This window comes from Centruroides sculpturatus, unplaced genomic scaffold, assembly GCF_000671375.1.
Source record: "Centruroides sculpturatus isolate CEXI.00-Female unplaced genomic scaffold, Cexi_2.0 scaffold1552, whole genome shotgun sequence".
Taxonomy (NCBI): Eukaryota; Metazoa; Arthropoda; class Arachnida; order Scorpiones; family Buthidae; genus Centruroides; species Centruroides sculpturatus.
The window spans coordinates 107,225-132,751 of record NW_019385930.1 but is presented as its reverse complement, the minus strand read 5'-3'; the positions used below and the strand labels follow the sequence as shown (position 1 = coordinate 132,751).

At 27.7% G+C, this 25,527-nt stretch overlaps 1 protein-coding gene across 1 annotated transcript in view; it reads left to right on the top strand.

Annotated features, from left to right (window-relative positions):
• The window catches only part of LOC111612635 (cytoplasmic dynein 2 heavy chain 1-like), a gene marked incomplete at its 5' end in the record, with an annotated part of 92,742 nt that overhangs the window by 41,617 nt on the left and 25,598 nt on the right, over positions 1 to 25,527 (top strand). The window contains 7 exons of the mRNA XM_023353873.1: positions 1,023 to 1,180; positions 4,873 to 5,119; positions 10,000 to 10,151; positions 12,831 to 12,975; positions 21,218 to 21,488; positions 22,454 to 22,570; positions 22,655 to 22,710. Coding sequence (XP_023209641.1) covers positions 1,023 to 1,180; positions 4,873 to 5,119; positions 10,000 to 10,151; positions 12,831 to 12,975; positions 21,218 to 21,488; positions 22,454 to 22,570; positions 22,655 to 22,710 — 1,146 coding nt within the window. The remainder of the gene's footprint in view (positions 1 to 1,022; positions 1,181 to 4,872; positions 5,120 to 9,999; positions 10,152 to 12,830; positions 12,976 to 21,217; positions 21,489 to 22,453; positions 22,571 to 22,654; positions 22,711 to 25,527) is intronic.

Genomic DNA, 25,527 nt, shown 5'->3' with positions numbered 1-25,527 from the left:
ATTTTGTGCCGCGTTGTTTGGATCAAGGGTTATTCTCTCTCTCTCTCATATACGAGTATATATATACAGTAGAGTGTCGATTATCCGAAAGTCAATTATCCGAAATGTCAATTATCTGAAAGAATTCCAGTCGGCAAATTTAAATTTTTGCCAGTGCTGTAGTGCTGCAATCTTTGGCTATGTCTTGGGCTACTCAAATATGTTACGTTTTTGATACTAAATTAACTTCTGAAGTATAATTTTTTATTGTTTTTATATTTTTCATTATATTTATTTGTTTGATACAATAGTCTTCGTTAGGCTTAACATCGACAAAAATTCAACACGAAGCAACACGCAACGGAGAAAAATTTCAACATGGGATAGGTTAATATATTTTTTTGTACATAATCGGTTATCCGAAATATTGATTTTCGAACAACCCCAGTCCCCAATTGATTCGGATAATCGACACTCTACTGTATATAATTTATTGTTATAATTTAAACATAAGAATTCCGCAATTTACGCATTTTCGGACCTCATCTGAGACCTCACATGTTAATAATTTAGTCAAACATTATAAAATTTAAAAATCTCTTTCTGACTTTTAACTTTCTTCAGTATCTTGACCAAAGCTCTAAATAATAATAACCTTTACAGTACGGGGGGGTGCAAAAGTAGGTATACAGTTGAGAATCTGGGAAATACAAATGTTTGGTGTTCATTATTATTATCTTTTATTAGTTTGTATTCCTTATTTGTGATTTAATTTGTACATAAAAATAAATGATTTTTCTATTATCTCCCTGTATGTTTTTTTCATAATAACAACTACATACCTACTCTTGCACCCCCCCTGTAAATTTAATTTTGTGTAAGGTGCCTCAAAAGTTTACACTGTTTAAGTCAATTTTAATATTTATGGTTTAATTTAAGAATTTATTTTGTTTTTTTATAGTTATTAAAGCTATCAAAACTATGTAAGGAAAAATCATATATGGAATAAATATTTTATCTACATAATTTTAAATTTTTTACAGTTGAATAATGATATAACAATTGAAAAGTTTTGTAATGGCAATCCTCCAGTTATTGTTACAACTGATGTCCAACAGATAGCAGGAATAATATTGCCATGGTTGCAGCCTAAAATATTTCAATCTGTTTTGTTAATAGGGCCAGAAGGAAGTGGCAAAAGGTAATAATTTTAAAAAATACTTATCAAAATATAATAATTACAGCTATGTACTGGTATCCAAACTCCTTTATAGCTGTTATGTCTGAATTGAATTTACCCAGTATTATGAGTTTCTTCAAAGCACATTTGTGAAAAATTTTAAAGTTGTGCTAATTAAATTAGTGCTCAATATTCAAATCATTTAAAGAATGTATTACATTCATATAGCATGATATAGCTGTATTAATATTTCATATAAAATAAAATAATGATTTTGATAGAAAACTAAGTTGTTGAAAATAAATATGATTTTTTTTATGAAATATAATCAAAATTTATATAAAACAAAAGATGAAATCAAAATGTTCAGTTTGTAATATATTTTGCAGTAAGTTTGGAAAGACTTAGTGTGTAACATTTAAAGCACATAAAGAAAATTAATATCTTTTGATAAATATTTTGCATCTATCAAAAATATGTAAGTTTAATAGAATATAATAATTATATAGATAAATTTATCTAATTTATATTATTAATTGCATTAAAGAATGGGAAAAAAGATACATAATACATAAAGAATTAAAAATATATTAATATATACAATTATTAAATTATGTTTCCAACTATTATAAAACATTTTTAATTATAATTTATAAAAAAAACTTTTTTGCTGATTAATATGCTTAACAGCATCATGCACTTCTTAATTTTATAGAGAGAAATAAAATTTACCTATCATATTACATGTACAGTTGACCCCCTATAACACTGTTGATTTTTCCATTTTATATGAATTCCATGTTGTACGAGTCACTTAGATTTTAGAAATATATGAGCCGTTCATAGCCTGGCACATGTATTTGTAAAATCTAAGTGACTTGTACAACATGGAATTCATATAAAATGGAAAAATCAACAGTGTTATAGGGGGTAGACTGTATAAGATGCATTTAGTTTATTATAAGGACTTTTAGTTTAGTATAAGGACTTTTGCTCAAATTAGTCTTCTTTTTTCCCTATATTTGGCAGAAAATGTGTTAAGAAGAAATTTATAATTTAAAGATATTATTTGAAAAAAGTAACATTGAAGACAATAGTATCTTGTTTATTTGGTATTTTTGTACTGTACTTGCAAATGAACATTTCTTTTACAAAATAATCCATTTTTCAACAAAATTCGTCAAATAATTTATTTTGATATTGCCATATATTGCATCCATTAAGATTAGGTCTAGGGAGAAATTACTCCCATCACCATGAAATTTTTACTGTTAACACAAACTTTATTATTTCTTTAAAATAATATATTTATATATTAATATTTTTATTATTTCTTTTCAATTTTATTACAATTTTATAACTTTATGTATAATTATCTTTCTTCATCTTTATGTATAATTATTCTATAAATGCTATGTTTATTTTGAATAACTATTAAAGCAATAAAACTTTTATATCCGGATTGTTTCTTTTATTACATGAATTAAAAATTTCCTCTGAAGTTTGCTGATGAGTAAGAAAAAATTTTTCAGTGAAAAGATGTATTCTTTTATTGGGTTGTTTGGAAAGTAAGTTGTTTATTTCCGTGAAAAAAAACACAATATTTTTATAATAAATAAATATTTTATTGAATTATTTATCAACCATTTTGGTCAAATACCTGTTGTCATCGTTTCTGGTAGTAGCATGATTTCACATTCATAAAAGTTTTTATCATTGCTTACAAAAAAACTGATCCACGTGATTTTTGACATTGTCATTTCAAGTAAATGTCTTACAGTTAAAAAAAATTTGTATAGACCAGAACAAGTAATAATCTGAGTGTGCTCGATCTGGCGAATATGGTTGGTGTGATAGCACGTCCCATCTATGTTATAACAGTTTCTGACCAGTTACCAAACTTGTGTGAAATTTGACATTATCGTAGTAAAACACTGCACCTGTTTTGTTGATCAATTCTGGCTGCCTTTTCTGTTTGATGATATTACTCAATTTGTTTACTCGATGGCAGTACACTTTCAAATCAATTGTTAAACCAATTAAAATCTGGTAAAAGCTCCAAAAAAAAAATTACCTTAAAATTCCACTAAAGAAATCATCTCTCTTTAAGAACATGTGGAACCCATATATCAAGCTTTGAAACGAAACCAATTTGTTTGAAGTAATCATAAACAGTTCAATTTGACAAATTTAATCTCTTAGTGATTTCACATGTTGTTATTCGGCAGTTTGCTTCAATCAGTACCTTTATTTTGTTTTCATTGGCTTCAACTGGCCATCCAGAACGTGGTGCATCTTCAATATTGAAATTTCCAGAACGAAATTTTGTAAACCAGTTTTCGCACTGACGTTCTGTCAATACATCATCTCCACACATGTACCACAATTTTTTCCTTGCTTGAACAGCATTTTGGTTTTTTGGTAATAAAAAAGTAAAATATGCCAAAAATGCTGCTTTTAATCTTCCATGTTTGATGTAAACACAAAAAATAAACAATTGCACAAAATCAAACAAAATGTTTTACAATGCTAGCTGTCAAAATATTTTAAAATGCTAGCTGTCAAAATATATACAGTAATACCCCGAACTTACGCGATAGGTGGGACCGAGCAATAACCGCATAAGTCACATTCGTGTAAGTCAGGGTATGATTTTGCAATTTGTGTAAAATCTAAGTCGGATGTATGTAAGCTAATAAATGTTCTGGTTAATCTTATCTCATCTTTTGATTCGTTCAGGGTTACAAGAAATCACCACACAGAGTCTCTCAAGTCTCCGTAGATATAACAAACACAGAAATAAATAACACAAAATAAATTGTAGCTATGTGTTGATTCCACGTGACACACTCGAACATGTAAGCTGAACAATAGTGTGGGGGGAAGTGAGTAATCAAGAATTGTGTGGTGCTCAAACAAAAGACGAATCGGTGAGATTTGAAAATCGCGTAAGTCAGGGTAGTGTAAGTCGAGGTATTACTGTATAGATAATATGGTTTAGAATGAAAATGGTGGGAATAATATGACTAATCCGTCTAGTGGTAAAAAAAACAAACTTACTTTCCGAACAACCTAATATATTTTGATAAAACATGAAAAATTGTTAATAATGTAAGTAATAATTATACTAAGGATTCAAAATGTCCTTGGTAAACTAAAAACACCTAATGACTAATATTTTTTATTTAAAAAACAAAAATAAAAAATATTATCATTTGTTTTTAATATGTTTTTAGTTTATAAGGACATTTTGAATCCCTAGTATAATTGCATTCTAAAAGAACAATTTCGAAAAACAAAAAGTCAACAATAAAGTCAACAAATATTTTTTTATATAGAAAAATGTAATTAAAGACTAGAATAAGTAGGCTATTGATATTTTAAATTTTGAATAGTTTATATATACTGTACATGTGTTTGGAAGAGATTTCAAGTGTCTTTTGTTTTCATTTCTCTGTTTTTCTAAAAGCTCTCTAAAGCATCCCTAAACTGCTAAAAGCTTTTGTTGCTTTTATGTCTGTAGTACTTTGTATATATTTAATTATTTAGTTTGTGATAAATTGTATGTAAATTTTTAATTAATTATTACCTTTATGACATTATTCTGCAAATAAAATATCATAATTTTAATATACATTTTATCAATTAAAATTATTATATAATATTTTACATCTAGCAACTTGTAACAACTAAAATTTTTATATTTCTAATAGCATGATTCTTCAACATTGTTTTCAACAGCTTCATTCTGTACAGATAGCAACAGTTCACTGTACAGCTCAAACTACCCCATATCACCTTTTACAAAAAATATTACCATTATGTTTAATTGTTAATTCTCATTCTGGTCGCACTCTTCGTCCTAAAGAAAGTGAAAAACTTATTCTTCATTTAAAAGATATTAATTTACCAAAGCCAGATAAGTGGGGAACGTGTCAACTGATTTCATGGTTACAACAGGTAAACTTTCATTCTTTTAAATTTAAACATTTAAAGAAATTTATATACTTAAATAAGTCATGTTTAAAATTATATATGTTTGCTTTAAATATAATATTTATATATTTGTTTATTTTTAAAATTACTGATGATAGTAAAAGAATTTTCAATAAACCAAAGATACTGAACCAAAGAAGTAAAATGAAAATAAAATACAAAATATAAGCATATTATAAAAGGAAAGAAATATGTATTACATGTAGTAATTTCTTTAAATATAATATTTATATATTTGTTTATTTTTAAAATTACTGATGATAGTAAAAGAATTTTCAATAAACCAAAGATACTGAACCAAAGAAGTAAAATGAAAATAAAATACAAAATATAAGCATATTATAAAAGGAAAGAAATATGTATTACATGTAGTAATTTCTTTAATTATAATTATTTTTTAGTTTTTAACTTTTTTTTGTGCTATAGGCACTATGAGATACTTTTTCTCCATGTCTATCAGGGACCAGATCCATAATGGAGATGAGCAAATGGTGAGAGATAGGACCCAAAATATCAGGACAGATCTAGAATGTCATGGATAGTGGGAATATCCACTACCCACAAAAATTTTCTGATTCTGGTCCACATAGCATTCATAGATATTTTCATTATAAAGAAAATTTTATCTTTGAATATGAAAAATAATGATAGATATAATCTGCTTTAAAGTTAAATTAATTGGAAGAAAGATGAATTTAATTTAAATATTTTAAAGCATGATAATGATGTAGTAAGTTATTTATATTATGCAACAAATTTTACAATTAATTAAATAAAGTCTTATCTATTAGTTTTGCTATTATTACAATTACAGTGGAACCTCACTTAACGAGCACCTTGAATATTTCGCATAACAAGAAAAACAAATTATAAAAAAATGACTCGCTTAATGAATGACATTTTGCATAACAAGTGACAAGAAGAGGGGAAGTCCTGGATTGTGTACATTCTGTGTTTAGCACTCATTCCACTAGCATCTTAGTGTTGCTTGTGATCAAACATTTTTCCAAACTTGTGTTCACACATATTACATATAAACACTAACAACAATCACCTGTTATGTAATAAACATGCTAAAGAATATGCCAAATTAATTATTTATAATTATTAAATTTAATTTGAGATGGCAGCATAACTGCCTAATTTTAGTCAAATTAATTAATTTATATTATTTAATTATAATCTTTACATAGCCGAAGAATTTGGCATATCATTTGGCATGTTTATCAGACATATTAGCTGTGATTTTTTTTTTCTGCAAATCGAATTCACATTCCAGGTTGGTTCATTCCACACTACAAGAAAAGATGAAGATGATTCATGCTCCTTAACAATGTATATTGTATAATTTTCTTTGAATAAATGTTATATATAAAATATTTGAGTATTTTTTTTGGCATGGAATGCATTATCGTATTTTATATTAATTTAGATGGGAAAACTGTTGCTTTTAAAGAGTGTTTTGCATTACAAGTAAGTTTCTGGAACGAATTATGCTCGTTAAGCAAGGTTTCACTGTATATATCTTTTTAAAATTACTGTATCTTTATTATTAGAAATAAAATAAAGAAAACATTATAATATTGTGGATTATATAGTAGAGTGGTTCTGCAGTTTTATACTTTAAAAACAATGTACAGATGTTAAAACTAATAAGTAAATAACATTTGAGAGCCTAGCTATTTAGTATTTTACATAATAATTTTATCAATGCAGAATTAATTTTATTTTATTTACAGATCTCATCAATGACTTCAAATGGTTACAGAAAATGGTAACCTTAAAGAAAAAGTAAACTGCATACTTTGGCTTGTGAATTATGTACAATAATTTCATGTTTATCAAAATGAATAGCATGCTTTCTTCTACCAGATGTTATTGACTGAAATTCTACTAGCTAGAGAATACAGTTTATTTTCTCTTTAACTGTCTTTATTTGAGAGTTACTAATAGGATTTGTAAATAAAATAAATCAGTTCTATATTAATAAAATCATTAAATAAAAAAGTTTAAAAGTTAGATTTTCATATATTGTTTAATATATAGTTTTATCATTTGTACATCTTTAATTATTGAAGTATAAAACTGCATATGGACTTTATGATCACCCTGTATAAATCAACAAAGATTTAAGAAAACCAGTAATAAGATTAAAAATGTTTAATATATGCACAAGAAAGGAAAAACAAAATATGAAATAATATATAATTAACAGGTTGGTCTTATTACATTTGGTACTCTAGCAAGATTTTTAAGATAACTTCTAGAAACAAATAAATAAATAAACAAAATTAAAAGTTTAATATTTTTAATTTTATTGTGGGGCCGAGGGGGGAGAAATAAAGAAACTCAATGAACGATAATATGTGATATATATCGTCATCGTCTCCCTTGCTGTTTGGATTGCCGAGCGGTAACAATCAACGACATGTGGAAGCAGTTGAGTCAGAGATAGATGCTTCGTTTACAAACAACACAACCGTTTATTAAACACGAAAGAAGCTTACAAGATTTCCGCGATCTTGGAAGTTCTGCGGCGGCTGCGGCCTCTGGGTCTTCCTCTCCTTTCCAAGATAGTCCCATTTTGAAGGAGTGTCTCTTGTTCGCGAATGAACCATTCCATCACGTCTCGATGACTCCAGGACGATGCGGTCGACTTCCGTTGATGGAAAGACGTCGATCCGAGGTTGGGAGATGGAGATGAAGAAGGGTGCGAGACACACACACAGCAATAGATCCGTCACTTGGAACTTTTGGGAGAAGAAGCCGTCGCGTCCTCGAATTTCCGGGGTTTTATCTGTTTTCTCTCAGATTCCCCTTTCCGATTGGTCTCCCGTCGTCACCTGATGACAATTCGAAACCTTTCGGGGGCGCGGGAGAGGTCAAAATCGAAGTTTAATTCGATCTCCCACCGGAAATGATCAACGGACTTACTTTCTTTTATTGTTTAAAAGTCTTCTATTGTCTAGCGTCGCGTTTTCATAGAATAAAAATATATTTCTAACTACTAAATATTTTTTCTCTAAAACAATTATTTTCCGCGAATTTTAGTGAGGGTTTGGACCTGTCCAGAGCCTCACATTATTATCCTCTTAATGTAGTGATTTTAATTTTTGAAATACTGTAAGTTCATTCAATTTGAGTTTATGTGCCAATGTTTTATAACAATTATTGATGAAATTATATAATGCATGTTTAGTGACATATTTCCAATGCTCTCAGCTGTAAAATTGATGAGAAAGTACTGTATTTATTCAATTCTAAGCCACACTTCAATTTCTCAACAGGTTTTCATGAAAAAATAAAAAATATCAGTAATAAGATTTATTTACAAAGTTCAAAAAATGAGAAATAATGAGTGAAGAATTAATTTATTTTAAAAAATCTTAAATACAGTTAAAGTAAATCTTAATTGCTCTCACTATCATATTGTGGAAATTATTTGTCAGTCTCACTATCACAACTGATTTTGGAACCAGTGTTGGTGTTGTCATTTTCCCAAATTAGTCATCTTCTGTGCTATCTATTGCATTTGTTATGCAGCACTTTCTAAAGGAATGAATTATTATTTTATTAGGAACTTTTTCCAGGTGACATATACCCATTTTGCAATTTTCAAAGCACTTGCTTCTTTACTTTCCCAGAAGTGGTTAAAGTATGGTTTTCCAAATGTAACTAATTTTTATATTCTTCTTATGTAGTCCTTAAAAGATTATTGATGCAAATATCAAGCAGCTGAAGTTGGTCCATCATACTGTGAAGGATTATTATCAATTCACTATTATTTTGTTTCAATTAATTTTTTATAGAGTTAAAACACCTCAATAGGTTAAAAATACTGCAAAATAAGTGACCCAATATTATCCTATGGCATATCAATGGATCATTTCTGAAAAAAGAATCCTGACTAAAACCTACTGGTCAGATAATAATGAAATTAGGTTGGGATAGTAGACATCATATAGCATAGATTTAGAGTACTTTTAAGAATTGGCTTTTCGGTTAAGTTTTAGCCATCTTTGAGTGTAAGCCTCACCTGATTTTCAGTGACATTAAAATGCAAAAAAGTGCAGCTTAGAATCAAATAAATATGGTAGTTTTACCTTAAATTGAGTCACTTAATTGTTATAAATTGTTTAGTGATATGAAAGTGCTTATAACTGTGTTTTATATTCACTATAGAGTAAGTAAATGATACTAAGCATGCCAGTATATATTTCTAAGTATTAAAGACTTAAAACATTAAAAAAATGAATATATTTTATCCAAAACTTTTATCTAACTTTCTGAGTCTAGATCAATTTATGCAATGGTTTTATAGCAATTCTTGACAGAATTTTATTTCACATGTGCAGTAGCTATTTTCAGTTTTCTAACATGATAAGTTGTTAAGAACATCTGATTTTATTTTGATACATATTGAAATAATTGTTAGAATTGACTTTGCTTATTTTTACCTTTATAAATTTAACTTTATAACATTTAATGATACATTTCCACTACACATCCATGAGAAATAAGTTTATTTGGTGTCATTAGATGTGACATTTATGAAAACTTAAATTATTTTCCTTTATGTGAATTTTTTAATGATAAGTTTGCAACAATTATATATTATTTATATCACACTGAATTGATTTTTATTGTTACATAATATGTATATTTATGAATTTATGTCTTATTTTACTTTGAATTCTAAGTACGCTTAAATTTCTTTCTTTGTAATAAATGTATTAATTTGTTTTTTGCAGTATTGTTATTTTATATATTTTTTTTATATGAATAACTTTCTAATATCTATAATTTAAATATATTTTCATTAATTTTATGAATTAAATTTATAGGTTTTAACTTATCAAGGATTTTATGATGATCATCTTGAATGGATTACTTTAGATGGAATTCAAATAATAAGTAGTTTTAGTTCTGGAACATCACTTGGAAAGCATTCTCTATCCTCTCGATTTACTTCATTAGTCAGAATTTGTGCTGTCAGGTAATATGAAAGCTTGAGATTTTAATTTACATGCATAGAATAAGAATTAATGAAATAAACACTGCTGATATGAACTTTTTTAACTTTAAACTGTTAATAACATTTGTTGGATAAAAGATAAACAAATAAAAAACTGAAGAAAAATTAATATATAATATCATAATAGAATAATAATAACATAATAAGAATTAATATAATATAATATACAGGCATACCTCGACTTACATCGTTTCGAGTTATGTCATTCCCGATTATACGTCGTTTGTCAAAAAAGTATATGGAAAAATAAAAATGAAGTTTAAGTCATTTTATTCGACTATACGTCTGTCTGCCACAAATATTGAAGTCGTAATATCACTATAAAAACGTTTAAAGCACATAAAATCATATTAAAATATATACGAGTATGTTCTGTATTTACAGTACATGCATTCGTAAATTTAGAATACTTTTTTCTGTACTATATTAAAAACTAAAATTTATTTGTTTGTAAGCTTAAAATAAATCCTTATTAACCATATATTATTAAAAATGCATTAATAAATAAAATACAGAATCGGGAAGGGTAATTTACGGTTTAGCCTAGTGACAAGTAGATTCGGAGACAAGTAAATTCAACTTACGTCGTTTTTTGACTTACGTTGTTCTCCTGGAACCAATTACCGATGTAAGGCGAGGTATACCTGTAATATAATAATATAATAACAATTCTTTATGTAGTAGACTATGTAAAGAATTGTTACTATATCAATTGTTAGGATCCATGATAGTTTAATGATACAACATTGAACTTCTTGTTAGAAATTCAATGTTGTATCATTAAATTACCATGACTCCACAGACCACAATACAATCAAAATGTTTTACGAAACTCTTTGAAATTTTATAAATAAAAATAATGAATACTATTTTATATGAAAATTTAGAAGACATGAAGATAACTAAAATAAATTCTAACAAATGTTTAATGAAAATTGACAAACATTTTCAGCCTTGTTAATAATCCTGCTTCAGGTCTTCATGTCTTCTAGAAATATATTTTCCAGTTTTTGAGTAATTTTTATGAAAATTTAAGAACATAATTGGAATATCCTATAAAGGATTCTTCTACCTTTAGCCTGAATAAACAGGTAATGGGGAAAAAGAACCTGAAAACAACTTCCTAGGGTCATATGCATATCTCCAGTAATAGCATGTCATGTAGTATGCTGCAAACTTTGCAACTTTATCTGACAATTCTTGCAAAGCATTCTAGGTCACCAAATTAAAGTAGATTGGGCAATTTAGGGTTGAATTACTGTGAGGTCTCTGATCCACATAAATGTCAGAATGTCAGAGTAGTTCCTGTTCATAAGTGGATAAGTTAGGCACAGAGATAGACACTACAGTTACATAGATTTCGTTCTGATTTATTACAACATAAAGAAAAAAATATCTTACAGATGTATTACTCTTATAGAAGAGTATTAGATGAGAATCTCAGGCAGTTCCCTATTTATGGGGTGTTGTGCTGATAGTCCAAGGCAGAGTCATTTATCCCAAGGTATAAGCACTGGTTGTTCTCAGTGAGATATGAATCCTTCCTGGCACGGGTGTTGTGTGGTGCCATACAGAAGTACTTTGTTCATGTTGCCCATGACGGGCAACATGAACAAAGTACTTCTGTATGGCACCACACAACAGGAAATCAGGAAAGAAGCTCTCTGTGTCTTTATAACACAAATTTTTATCCATTTTGGATCCCAGATCATCCACTTCAATTGGTTATTTTTCCTCATCTCCACTTTCTAATTGGTCAGCACTCATTACTAAATGTAATGAGATCAGAACTCAGATCATGGGATGAGTGAAAATCAACTGTCAATTTGATCCCAATCAGAGATAGTTGATCTTAGAACTTATATTGTCTATTCTTCTTTTGTTTAAATCTGAGAACAACTCTTTTATTTCCTATTAAATTGGATATGTCTTTTTATGGTCATAATATTTTTCTTACCTTAATATTAATATATTTATTTTATTATTTTTATTAATTATTTTTAAATTTTAGTGTGGTCTGGACCTTAGCCCTCAAGTGAGGAAGACTTCAGTTTGGGTTTGGGCCATAAATTATGGTCCAAACCCAAATTTTTTTATACTAATTATTTTTCCTCCTCAGTATAATTCTTGAAGCAGCTCTTAGCTCTTCAGTAATAGTTAATGGTTAATTCTTACAATTCTTCAAATTATTTTATTTTATTCTCCTTCTCACTTCAATTTCTTTATTAATTATGCATTCTGCTAGTGCTAATAGGTTTTTAACTATCAATAATAAACAAAACATTTAACTTCTAGAAGAAAACCATCTCCTCTTTATGTATTTATTTGTAATGATGTTAAATTCTGTTATTTACTTAAGTTTTTACAAAATATTTACTATAGATAATAAGGGCAAAATAAGCAATATAATTAAAAGTAAATTAAAATGCAAGTTCCTAGAATAGTCAAGCATTTTAGCTACAGCTGAAATATTTGATAATTTTAAAAATTGCATTTGAGATTTATTTTGAAATCCACAATAAAATATTCTGAATATTTGATAGTTATTTATTATTTATTTTGATATTCAGTGATGTAAATGATTTTTGGTAGATTTTATAATTTTTTTATAAAAATAATATTTCTTTTTCTTATATCTAGTTATCCAGATGATGAACAGCTGAAGCTTATTTATACTTCATATCTTAAACCTATATTACTTTATAATTTTAAAGATAATTCAGTGTGGACCTCTTTTAATAATATCCAGCAATTAGCAGGATCTATGGTGGATATATTGAAACAGGTAATAATTTCTTTGTCTAATAATGAAAATTTTATATAGTAGTCAATAATAAATAATAATCACTCAAGTTATTGTGGTCACCAAATGGTGAGTTGTTAAAGCAAGAAAAAGGGAATACGAATGAAACAACGAAAAAACTTTAATTTTCACCGTTAGGTTACTCCTTTTAAATTTTAGTACTACAGGATCTTTTGATTCCGACACTCCCTTAGGTACTGGGCTTACCCGTAGGAACAAAGAATCCACACGCAGGTAGGAATGTTGAGACAAAACCACGACGAAGTTAAGATCTAACCGACAATTTAGATCGCGACAAAAATACGTATACATATAAGGCTTAAAACTAATTACTAATTATCAAGAATAAAACGGAAAGGGAAAGGGACAGAATTTAAGACGTATAGAATGAAACGGGAATGAGAGATGGGTACCCAAAGATGATCGACGCTCTAGTCTTAGTGAAGATGGCCAATACGTACTCTTCTCGGTTCGCTGAGGGGAGCCGGGGAAATATTCACTATGCTGGATAAGGGATCTTCCGCAACTAATCTCGTGCGATCTCCAATACCAAAGTTCCGTAGGTCCTTCGACACCCGTCCTTATCCTATCGTCCAGGTCTATATCCCTGACTGCTGCGAAAACAGTCCAGAGATCTCTCCTTCACGTCCTTCCACTGTGGCGCCCGGGCTAAGAGTGGCCGTTCCTCCTCATTCTCACCCTCAGGGCTCCCCTTTTACCCTTTTGTTTTCCAAGTAGGTCGATTCCCCCACGTGGTTCGAAGGTTCCAGAATGTTCCATGGAACAAAGGACAAGGAGGGAAGAAAGAAAAAAAAGGGAAATATCTACATATTTTCATTTTATACGAAGAGAACAATATGGTGGTACACCACATTATAACATAGAAATTTAATTTTAAAAAGTGACAGATTATTTTATTTNGCATTTTTGCATGATGACACTAGCATTTTAGAACTAAACATATATCAGGCATCTTCAATGATATACAGTTGTTTTAAATTGTCCTTACATTACAGTTGTTTTGAGCCATTTGTAACATATTGTGAATAACAAAAAAATCATATGAAACAAAAAATGCAGTATTTGGTATTGGTTACTTAGGAACATGTAATATACATTATATTATGATTCTTTTATTCAACAAAAATTTTGGTATTTGGTTGTTATATATATATATAACAACCAAATACCAAAATTTTTGTTGAATAAAAGAATCATAATATAATGTATATTACATGTTCCTAAGTAACCAATACCAAATACTGCATTTTTTGTTTCATATGATTTTTTTGTTATTCACAATATGTTACAAATGGCTCAAAACAACTGTAATGTAAGGACAATTTAAAACAACTGTATATCATTGAAGATGCCTGATATATGTTTAGTTCTAAAATGCTAGTGTCATCATGCAAAAATGCTTTTTCCTATACAGACCAAAATATGGTAGTAAGTGTTCTAAATATTAATAGAGAACAACTTACTCCTAGAATATGTTAACAATAGTTTTAAATATTAATGAAACTGGACTGTACAAGTTGGAAAGCAGGAGTTATGGGTTAGAATCCCACTTTTGTCTGTTTTCTACCAGAATATTCTAAATTAAATTTATTTATTTAATTATTAAATTTGATACAATGTGGTGTCATAACTGCTTACCTCTAGCTAAATTTTTTATTAATTGATTATCCCAATAAAAGAATCTAGCTGTTCATTTGATATTTATTATGTTTTTTATTTACATTTATTCAACTATTCTTAATGAAAGAAACAAAGGATTTTTATTCAGAGTCTAAGATAAGTTTTTATAAATTACATATAAACCTTTACCTTAAAATTTTTTATGGTTAACATATAACTGGATGTAAGGATGTAAAATTCAAAAATCATCAGTTTGTCAAGTTAACATATTTATAACTTATAATTAGTCAATAAATAAATACAGGGTATCCACATAAAACTAGACTCCTTAAACCAGGGTTAGGCAATTTTTTTTTATGTAAGGCTCATATTTAAAACTTCTGAACTGACGCAAGCCACACAAAATAAAAAAGAAAACAAAATCAAGTAAATCACAATTATTTATTCATATATGACTATAAATTAACATAAGTATACTTAATTTGATTTCTGTCCCTGATCTGAGGCTAATATATCCAAAATATTTGGTTGAATATTAGTCACTGTTAGTTTTAAATTAGTTTTGATGAGAGTGTGTTAGCCAATTTCTTCTTTTACTTTTTATTAAATTTTTACTAAGTTGTAGAAAATAACATTAAAATTCTTGCTGCATACTTTCTTAAGTTTGGAAATTGATATATTTATTAATATTTTGTGCTATGCAGGCCACACAAATTATTAATGCATGCCACATGTGGCCTGGGGTGCAGGTTCCCACCCCTGCCTTAAACAATGATGTATTGGTTGTGCACATTTCCAAGTGCAAATGCATTTTGTGAATAAAAGTTTTCAAAGACGTTTTTCTGTCTAATTTTATTTTGTCTCATTTGCCCTTTTCTTCTAATATGAAGATTAGAATTATTTACACAATTGGTGTAAGACCATTTTACATGGGACACCCTGTATAATCAGAAAGAATTTCATTTTTTATTTTATCGTTTCTTTTTACCTGTCAGGTTATTTATTAATCATTTTAAAGAAAACTTATGCTATTTTATAATGGAAATTAAGTGTTTTTAATTGATTTAAGTAGTCAATAACATATTACAGTTGTTTTTGAAACATTAATAGTATATATGGTAACAAAAAAACAAGCATGAAGGGAAAAAAGCAATGTATATATCAATATATATATTGCACCAAAATTTTTGGCAGATAAAGTAAAGTAAATTTAATATTTAAGCTATACTAAATATAATTTTATGGTTTATATTGAAATTATTTTTTGTAAGAAAAACTAGTTTTTCTAATAACATTTTCAAGTTGAAATAATGTAAAGTTTAAAAATATATGAATTAATTTCCTTTTCTCTTTTTATAGATTAAAACATTTAATTGCTAATATTAAAGATGCATTTTCTGTATATATACAAATTGCAAAAATCTTTGTCAAAATTTAATTTCAAAATTATAATTATTTTGAAATATAATTATCATATTATGAAAAAAGGATGTAACATTGAAAATTTTCATGATTTTTTTTCATAAAAAGATTATGAACCTGTTCCATATTCTGAGAAATACATTTATTTTTAAAATTTTCAGATTCAAAACTGATAATTTTAATACTTTTAATTAATTACCATATTTTCATGGATTGACTGGCATGCTGGGTATGACTGGAGGAAACAAGCATGTCAGAAACAACAGGATTACCAGCTGGCATGCTGGTAATCCTTTAGTTAAACTGTAACTAAAAAATAAAATTTATCAGATCTGACAAAACTAGTTTTAAATGTTAAAAAATATTCTTTCAAGTACAATAAAACAATAACATTATAATTTGATTTACTTATAACTGGGAAGGAAGTTTTTGTTTATAAGATAATAAAATAATTAGTAGCTTATTGACATTAGCAGTAGGAGGTAAACTTGAGGTACAGTAGACCCCCCTATAACACGGGTCCATATAACACGGATTCGTATAACATGGCAAAAAAATTGCAATTGTGTTCATATAACATGCTAAAAGAGACTCGTATAACACAGTAAAATGTCATCGCCGACTCGTGTGATGACAGGATTGGTCGAATCTGGACCAAAGCGGATATTGCACAAACTGTTGAGTTTAAACGAGCACTGAACCTACTAAAAAACATTTATTATTCAACAGCCATAAAAATTATATTTTTATTAATGATATCTCCAAAGTTTAGCGAATTTTTTGCAAAAAAATAACTTATCAGAAAACGCGCCCGCTATTCAATCAGATGCTCCGCGATGAAAACAAGCTTAAGCAATGGCATTGTCGAATGGTGCACACTCGGTAAGTAATCCTACAATTTTTTGTTTATAGCATAGTTTATATAAATTATTCCCAAAAAATTATGTTTTTTGGAAATGTTAAGTCAAATTAGTCTAGAATCGATTAATTTTATGGAAGAAAACCTTTCAAACAGCTGTAGTCCCTAAACTGCAGCTGTGCTGGGCTGTGATTGGCTCATGTATTTAAGTGACTTGTACAACACGGAATTCATATAACATGGAACGTATCTACTGTGTTATAGAGGGGTCTACTGTCTACTGGTCAATCTACAAAAATACAGTGTATTGTATAATTCGTCTTCTGAATTTAATCAATATTTTTAAATTAAATTTTTTTTTTATTTTCTGAAGATAGAAAATAGAATATAAAGAAAATTATATAACTATGATAAGTNTATATATATAAATTATTATTTACTATTGAACACAAGACTGTGTTATTATTAAAACACTTGGCGTTTATCCACTTTATACGGGCACTTTTACACGTTTCGGGTGTATAGCCCCTCATCAGTCAACATTTAAAAAATTTCAAATTTTTTAATAGATGATGTCAACATTTAAAAAATTTCAAATTTTTTAAATGTTGACTGATGAGGGGCTATATGCCCGAAACGTGTAAAAGTGCCCGTATAAAGTGGATAAACGCCAAGTGTTTTAATAATAACAGTCTTGTGTTCAATAGTAAATAAATACGAAAACACGGTTTCAAAAAACGAATCAACTATAAATTATTATATTGGGTTTCAGTTGTGTAAATTTGAATATTTATTACTTGTTATATTTTTTCAGATCATGAAGTGCAAGAAATAAATATTGTTATATTTCAAGAAGTTTTAAATTATTTAGCTCGTATTGATCGTGTACTTACCAAACCAAGGGGCTCATTGCTCTTAGCTGGTGTAAGTGGTGTCGGAAGACGTTTAGCTACAAGAATAGTCTCTCACATGCATCAAATTGCATATTTTACTCCAAAGATTCACCGTAATTATTCAATAACTCACTTCAAAAATGATTTAAAATCTGTAAGTATATTTTAAATAAATAAATAATTAAGGAACTACAAAATNATTTAATTCATTCCTAAAAGTTGTTTGAAAGATGATTTGTTCTCAAACTGAAACAAATTTTCCATGAGAAAGAATGTAAAATGAATTAATCCATTCCCAACCCCAAAACAAAACCTTTTTATCTTTTTAGCTGTATTTCATGCAAAAAATCTTAATCATTAACCAGATTGACTAACCACTCATCTATAATGATTTAAAAAATGAATTAATTTCCTTTTCTCTTTTTATAGATTAAAACATTTAATTGCTAATATTAAAGATGCATTTTCTGTATATATACAAATTGCAAAAATCTTTGTCAAAATTTAATTTCAAAATTATAATTATTTTGAAATATAATTATCATATTATGAAAAAAGGATGTAACATTGAAAATTTTCATGATTTTTTTTCATAAAAAGATTATGAACCTGTTCCATATTCTGAGAAATACATTTATTTTTAAAATTTTCAGATTCAAAACTGATAATTTTAATACTTTTAATTAATTACCATATTTTCATGGATTGACTGGCATGCTGGGTATGACTGGAGGAAACAAGCATGTCAGAAACAACAGGATTACCAGCTGGCATGCTGGTAATCCTTTAGTTAAACTGTAACTAAAAAATAAAATTTATCAGATCTGACAAAACTAGTTTTAAATGTTAAAAAATATTCTTTCAAGTACAATAAAACAATAACATTATAATTTGATTTACTTATAACTGGGAAGGAAGTTTTTGTTTATAAGATAATAAAATAATTAGTAGCTTATTGACATTAGCAGTAGGAGGTAAACTTGAGGTACAGTAGACCCCCCTATAACACGGGTCCATATAACACGGATTCGTATAACATGGCAAAAAAATTGCAATTGTGTTCATATAACATGCTAAAAGAGACTCGTATAACACAGTAAAATGTCATCGCCGACTCGTGTGATGACAGGATTGGTCGAATCTGGACCAAAGCGGATATTGCACAAACTGTTGAGTTTAAACGAGCACTGAACCTACTAAAAAACATTTATTATTCAACAGCCATAAAAATTATATTTTTATTAATGATATCTCCAAAGTTTAGCGAATTTTTTGCAAAAAAATAACTTATCAGAAAACGCGCCCGCTATTCAATCAGATGCTCCGCGATGAAAACAAGCTTAAGCAATGGCATTGTCGAATGGTGCACACTCGGTAAGTAATCCTACAATTTTTTGTTTATAGCATAGTTTATATAAATTATTCCCAAAAAATTATGTTTTTTGGAAATGTTAAGTCAAATTAGTCTAGAATCGATTAATTTTATGGAAGAAAACCTTTCAAACAGCTGTAGTCCCTAAACTGCAGCTGTGCTGGGCTGTGATTGGCTCATGTATTTAAGTGACTTGTACAACACGGAATTCATATAACATGGAACGTATCTACTGTGTTATAGAGGGGTCTACTGTCTACTGGTCAATCTACAAAAATACAGTGTATTGTATAATTCGTCTTCTGAATTTAATCAATATTTTTAAATTAAATTTTTTTTTTATTTTCTGAAGATAGAAAATAGAATATAAAGAAAATTATATAACTATGATAAGTTGGTTTTTATTTCATTAAGATTATACACAGGCAATCAAAATGCTTCCAGAATTGTGATATAGCACTGTAATGGTAGGACATATGGAAATGCTTACCTAATCATTATAAAAGTAGAATCCTTTAGCACATACATACTTTACCTATCAATATTGCCATTGTTGGAATTATCATTGGAACACTTCTTTTCTTTTGGAATATTCAGGAGTTCAGTTGTCGCATTCAATTTTACGTTCTCCATGGTTGCAAAATGCATTCCATTGAGACCCATTTTCAGCATAGGGAATAGCTAAAAGTCACTTGGAACAAAATGTGCTGAATATAATGGTTTGGCAATGACAGTAAGTCTTTTGTTGGCAAAGAATTGCTGCACAGCACATGATGAGTGATTCAGTGCATTATCATGATGCAGAAACCATCCTTCCCACCACTTGTGCTTTTTTCACCAAACTACATCTTGTAACTTATGCAAAACCTGCATGTAGAAATGATCATTAATACAGATATTGTGAACTCATGGTATACCACACCATCTGTTTCAAAGAATAATGCAGTAATCATTTTCCTTTGATTTGATGATGCTTGATTTCTTTGGTCAGGGAGACAATGCTGTGTGTCACTCTGATGACTGTATCTTAATATTTGGATGTTGCTCTGAGTGACTTTTGACTGTTCTCTATGCTGAAAAGAAATCTCAAGGAGATGCATGTTGCAGGGGTCAAGTCAAAATCAAATCAAATGTGATGACCAAACTCTAGAATATTTAAAAAAAAAAAGCCTTTTAATGAAGCTTCCAACAATGGCAGGATCAATGGGACAAGTGTATTTGTGCTAAATGATCCTACTTTAAAAATGATTGGATAAATGTTTCTCTACCAATACAGTGCTACACCACAATTCTAAGAACTTTTTGACTGCCCGTGTAGATAAAGATATAAGCATTTCAGAATATGTTGGGCTTAATAGTATAAAGTTTAGAAAAAGATTAAAATCGAATGTCTGATGATTGCCTATTGTTGTGTTTACGCAGAAAACTGTTGATAAAATCAAATGTCAAATTTATTAATGTAGAACTACTAATTAAATGAAGTTACTGCTTCTATAAATTACTATAATTATCAGAGTTACTTATTTCTAGAACTAACAGAATTTCTAGAACTCTGTTTATTCCACAAAATGGAAGTAACAAAAAGCAACAATGAATCTCAAGAATTATCAGATATTTTTAATACCTATATAAATACAGTATTAAGAAGAAATTTTATAATGTTTTTGTTTAAAAGTGTGAATATTAATTAGAATTGACAAATTATGTTTCTAAGCAATTTTAAAATAATTTCTATCTCATTGATTTTAAATTTAACAATATAAATATGATGATTGTATAATTTACTTATAATTTCAAGCAAAATCAATTAATGCTACTTTGATTAATAATAATTTATTTCTAGAAATAGACTTAATAAATTGGTTGAAAGACTTGAAAAAGTATAAATAATATTATGGATTGTGTTTCCATCTTTTACAAAAAAAGAGCAATATTTTTAATGTAAATTAAAATTTTACAAAGGTTATATTAAATTCAGAAGACAATAACTATTTTTTATTTTCAAGATTTCTTTGTTACAACAATTTTTATTTTCAGGTTAAATCAAGATTTCACTCAGATGAAAATAATCATTATCAATTTACTCCAAAATGTTTAACTGAATTAGTAATTTCATTACTTCGATATGATTTTAATATGTTTAAATCAAATAATTCCTCTGAAGAATTACTACATATTTGGGCATATGAAGTAAGCAGAATATTTCGTGACTGCTTAATAGATAATGAATCTCGTGAAAAATTTGATAATATTCTTAGTAATTTAATTCGTGCTGATTGGGGAATAAATGTAATGGATCAGATAAATGGTATGTTAGTATTTTTACTTTTATAAAATTTATTTAAGTTTTCCTATCAGAATTGAATCTAATCCAAAATTTTTAAAAAAATTATGCTGTTGAAATTTGATGTGTGATGAACTATTTTAATAGAGTAATAATATTTACAAACTTATAAACCTATTAAGTACTTTTGGGTTAAAACTTATTTTCAGACTGGATTCCATGTTCTAATCTACTAAGTTCCACACCTGTTGTAATTTTTTAATAATTTAAATCTAATTAATTTAATATTTTTACTTTTACTTCTACCTTACAAGTGTTCAGTTTAAACATTTTTATGATAAAATAATTTAAAAAGTAACACTACATTTTTAATATATACAATGAATTTTTGCTTCAGTAAAAGTGAAGATGCAAACACTAAATATCAAAAACGTATACAGTCATATCTCAGTTTACAAATTTAATTCATTCCTAAAAGTTGTTTGAAAGATGATTTGTTCTCAAACTGAAACAAATTTTCCATGAGAAAGAATGTAAAATGAATTAATCCATTCCCAACCCCAAAACAAAACCTTTTTATCTTTTTAGCTGTATTTCATGCAAAAAATCTTAATCATTAACCAGATTGACTAACCACTCATCTATAATGATTTAAAAAGTTTTTATATACTTTAGTTTGTTTATTTTCCTGAAGATGCTGTTTTGAAATGTCAAAAACATTTTGAATTATTAAAAATAACACAAAAAACACTGAATTTTTTTGAGTTAAAATTTTGATGTCTAAAAAGGTAAGATGTAACACCTTGTCTATCCTATTTTCATTTAACTATTTTGAGTGGTGATTTATATAATAATTGATAATTATTTTTTTAAACTCAAATTTTTTTCCTACATTAAATTTCCTTAAAAACTAATTTTGTCTATATGATTATATGATTGTATTGAATATAAAGGTATTGCTTCTCAAAATTCTTCATTTTTTCATTTAGATTGGTATTATGTAACTTATGATAATTCAATTCCATCCAGTTCTTTTGGAAAAATCTTGAAAAAAATGAGTGTGGAAAATTGGCAAGCACTTGTGCAGAAGAGTGTCCATTTATTTAGTAAGTTTATTAATTTTATTTATTAATGTATTTAATAAGTTTATTATTTATAAAATAAATTTTCTGCAACACAATATCTTATAGTTACAACATCATATTATTTAAAAATAAATTTTAATAATGTACAGGCTCAAGGAATAGTTTAAAAGACAGCTTATCTCAAAGAATATTATTGGGCCAATAATTCTTTGGCAGAAAACAGTACACCAAACACCAATTTTTTCCTCATGCAGTAGGACTTGGTACAATTGATGTGGATTTTCACTAGCCCAAATTCTCGTGTTCTGCATGTTCACACAATCACCTAAGTGGAACCATATGGCTTGCATTTTTATTTAAATCATGACAACTGAAATAATATAAATATAATGTAAATTTATTGCAATGATTTACTTCAGAATATGGAGTTAATCATATTGGTTTCTGAAATAAATTATTTATTATTCCACAACAAAAAAATGTTGTGGAATAATAACTGCTTAATACTTTTTTGTGATTATGCAATATCACAAAAAAATATTAAGCAGTGTATCATGCATGACTACCATATAACAGTACATAAAAAGATAAGTTTAAGAAGTCCAAATTATAGTTTTTACATTATTGGGTAGTAAATTAGGTTCGTTCTAACAGTGACCTTGGAGTTATCTTTGATTTTTAAAAATTTGCTTTTAAACATTATATTGATAAACTAGTAAAAAATTTACTATCAGAAGAGGAATCTTGTGGCATCACTGTAGCTTAATTTTATCATGCTCAGCTTTGAAATCTCTCATCTATACAAGTTTACAATCTCTGATTGACTATTGCCTTCAGGTATAGTTAAGAGCAACTCCTTCATGTCTTAAGAAAATTTTGAACACACTTTGTAGGGACTTTGAACATCCTTTGTTTAATAAGCTAAGTCTTATACTCTCATGCAAGGTGGTATGAATAAGATTTGGATTTCCAAAATTCCTTACACATATTAATTATTTTGATTATATATTATATTATTAGTATTTTAATTGGTTACTTTTTTCACCATGTTTCTTCTAGACAAACTAAAAATTTATCTTTTTTGTTATTTCTTTATTTTCATCTTTCTTTATCTAGATGGTCATTTTTTTTTCTCTATTATAGCAACTTTAAATTTTGAGCTGTTTTTATTTTTTGATTTTTTAAGTTTTAAATCTAAATGTAAAAAAATGCTTTATAATTTACCATTTATAATTGTTTGTTTTTTATTATTTATACATATATTATATTTATTTTCGCTATATAACTGGATTGCTGTATATTAGATCTCTATGTAATACGTCTCTGTAATCCAACAAATGGTAGATTTATTTTATAATTTTTAACTCTTTTATTTTTTACTGTTTTTATATTATACACAGTACATTAATTTTTATGCATCTTGTAATGTTTATATCTTGTTCTCAAGTTTTTAATTATGTATTTTCATTTTATTAGTTTGGTGTACTTCGTTACTATTATTTTTATGGGGCAAACTACTTGTTTTGCTGGGAGATAGTCATCACATGTTATATTGCATTACTTTGCAGATTTAAATAAATAAATAAGCTATCAATATGAACTGTTTATTGAAATTCTATGATCTTTAAATTCTTCCCTTTCACATTTTTTTATTATTATATAAGGATGCTATTATAATATTTAATGATTTTATTATTTTAGTATAAAATATAAGAATAGTATATTTAGTAAATTAAGTATAGTATATCTTTATTATAATGATGATATTATAAGATAAAACCAATGCTTTAATAGAGTAATGATACCATTATAATAAATTTTAGTTCTTTTGAGCTGCTCCACTTATCATTGGAAAAAAGAAATTGGACATAGAATTTTGTTATCTTGGACAATACACTACTTTTCTTACATTGCAATTCATAAAAGAAAGTTTAATACAATATGTATCATTTTGTAATATACAAAATGATTTGTTCCTTTAAGAATACAAATTTGTAAATAATTTATATGTGAAAGTAAAGTAAAATGAGTAATAAAAAAAATTAATATAAATTTAGAAATGACAGAAAAGATTAATAATAATATGAATTGTAAAACATACATTAAAGACTTATGGAAATGAAAGGTGGAAGCATAGCTCATAAGAGTGTAACAGGAACTAAAAATGTAAAGTCGTTTTGACACTAAAAATTGCAAGAAAATCACTTACAGATATCTGGGAATGCAATGTAACTTGAGGAATCTTGTATTTATTTATGTTAGCTTTATTTTACAGTAGTCCTATACATTTTTAAAGCAGCAAGAATGCTATGGATTTATATGTTTTACACAATGTGTTGAATATGAAATAACAAAGAGGTATATTTTTTAAAACAAATTTTATTGTGGTTTTATGATACAGTAGAGTGTCGATTATCCGAATCAATTGGGGACTGGGTTGTTCGGAAGATCGATGTTTCAGATAACCGATTATGTACAAAAAAATATATTAATTTATCCCATCTTGACATTTTTCTCCGTTGTGTGTCCGTCGCTTCACATTGAATTTTCGTCGATGTTAAGTCTAACGAAGACTATTGTATCATTAAAAATTATTTTTTTATTTTGTACAAACAAAATAAATATATTGAAAAATATAAAAACAATAAAAAATTATACTTCAGAAGTTAATTTAGTATCAAAAACGTAAAATATTTGAGTAGCCGAAGACATAGCCAAAGATTACAGCGCCACAGCACTGGCGAAAATTTAAATTTGTCGACTGGAATTCCTTCGGATAACCGACGTTTCGGATAACCGACCTTCGGATAAACGATGCTCTACTGTATTTATAATACTTTCTTTTTGGAAAACACAACAGCCTTAGAAGTCTATAATACTATAGAAGGTTTGAAAAACAGCACTCCAGACATCAGTTTCTTAAATATTGAAATCTTAAAACACATATCTGAGTTACTTTGTACTCGAATATTTGTTGT